Source organism: Asterias rubens, chromosome 16 (genome assembly GCF_902459465.1).
Source record: "Asterias rubens chromosome 16, eAstRub1.3, whole genome shotgun sequence".
Taxonomy (NCBI): Eukaryota; Metazoa; Echinodermata; class Asteroidea; order Forcipulatida; family Asteriidae; genus Asterias; species Asterias rubens.
Genome location: NC_047077.1, coordinates 7497336 through 7499270, shown reverse-complemented (window position 1 = coordinate 7499270; position 1935 = coordinate 7497336). Strand labels below are relative to the sequence as shown.

The following is a 1935-nucleotide window of genomic DNA, read 5'->3' as shown; positions in this document are numbered from 1 at the left end:
TGTTGTTGATGGCCATTAGCGTTATCCGTACCGGAAGGCAGGACCTAATTTTGCTAATGGGTCGTGAGGCCGTGTTACGTAAAGTGTGGCTGAGAGACGCTGTGACATTGGCATTCTACCCATAGCGATCGGTGCTTTACGTAAAGTGTGGCTGAGAGACGCTGGGACATTGGCATTCTACCCATAGCGATCGGTGCTTTATGGTTATCCTCAATAAGCACGTGCTCTATTCAGACCATCCACTGACTATTATCGTACTGAGGCACACATCAAAGGCGGATAACGGACCTGCTCCAAAGTCTGGACAAAATAATGTTCCTCAATCCTCGATTGTTTTTATGGGAATACATTTCAGGAGAAGTGCTACCTCGCACATTAATGCTCTACTAAATAGTTTCCTTACTGCAACACGTTGATGGATGATTGCCTTCTTTTTTCAAGAAGCAATATTTATCTATAACGGATCCCGTTGAAGGTTCATCTGCTCAGTTTACTTCAATAGTGATGCGATTGTTAGGTTTTCTCCATGGAGGATAACACTACAATGAATGGATTTAGCAACATAGTAAGAGTGTTCCACTGCACTGGAACGGTACTCGCAGTTCTACTTGGCATCATTGGTAACTTCCTTGTTATTGTTGCTATAGCAACCACACCCAAACTCCGCACATCTCACAATGTTCTCCTTGTTAATCTCAGTCTAGTGGATCTCTTACTGTCACTTTTCTTTGTTTCTGCCTATTCAATCGGGGTTATTGCTGAAGGCTGGCCCCTCAGCCAAGCTGCATGTCGGTATACCGTTCAATTCTCCCTGGTCCTGGGACAGGTGTCACTGATCACACTGGTCGTTGTAGCGACTAACAGATATCTACTCATAGCCAAACCAGCCGACATGTATCACAGATACTGCGGATTAAACAAGATTGTATTAATTATAGTCTTCATGTGGCTACAGTCATTCGCTGTGTTTCTTATCGCAGAGTTTATACTCAAGATAGATATTCGTTACCAGTCGGAATTTGCCACATGTGCCTTAAACCCTAGAGACACAATTTCACATCAATATATTGCGGTTGTGATATGCTGCATGGTGCTGACTGTATTAATTGTAATGCCTCTACAATATATCCGGACATTTCTAGCTGTACGTTCAAGTAAACGGCGTGTGCAGCCTGCATTAGGACCACGCCCCTCAGACCTAGAGATGCGGCTAGGACCACGCCCTCCAGATCAAGAGATGCGGGTAGGACCACGCCCTTCAGTAGAGGTGAGACGTTCAATGGGACGTCCAACCCTCCAAGTTCGTATCCGATCATGTGACGCACTCGCTATCAGCAAAGAAGAGATACGTATTATAAAGATGTCAATTCTGCTGACATTAGTCTATGTGCTGTCATACACTCCAATCTCAACCATTTATATGTTTGGTGTTTATTACCCAATCCTATTTCGAGGGGGTAGTTTGGGAATCTTTATTCTAACGATAGTTCCAGCAATTAATCCATTTGTATATGCCTGGATGAATAAAAACATAAGGGAAGCTTTGTATCGCGTTGTCAGATCATGTAAAAGACAAAGACTAAGAGCTGTTCCGGCAGGACAACTCTTGATTTGATAAAAAATAATAATATATTATTTAGACAAGAATAACTATTTCATAGTGCCTCGCGCAAAACATTCTTTGGCTGAGTACTTCAAGCTTTTTAAAACCTCGATTCTTTGGCTGAGTACTCTTTAAGCTTTTTAAAACCTCGATTCTTTGGCTGAGTACTTCAAGCTTTTTGAAACCTCGATGGACTCGAGCTGGGACTCAGTGAACACTTTTGCAGCAGTGTACATTATAAACGGTGCTTCTAGCATCAAACGAAGCAATAACCACGGACGGCGATTAAGCCGAAGTCTTGACGCTTAGGCGATGTGGCCTTTTATTGCGAA

At 42.9% G+C, this 1935-nt stretch overlaps 1 protein-coding gene across 1 annotated transcript; it reads left to right on the top strand.

Annotated features, from left to right (window-relative positions):
- The first annotated feature begins 526 nt into the window (after positions 1 to 526).
- Positions 527 to 1615, top strand: LOC117301079 (melatonin receptor type 1B-like). Its single transcript, XM_033784960.1, has one exon. It carries the CDS (start codon positions 527 to 529, stop codon positions 1613 to 1615), a length of 1089 nt encoding a protein of 362 aa, XP_033640851.1.
- Positions 1616 to 1935: the final 320 nt, after the last annotated feature.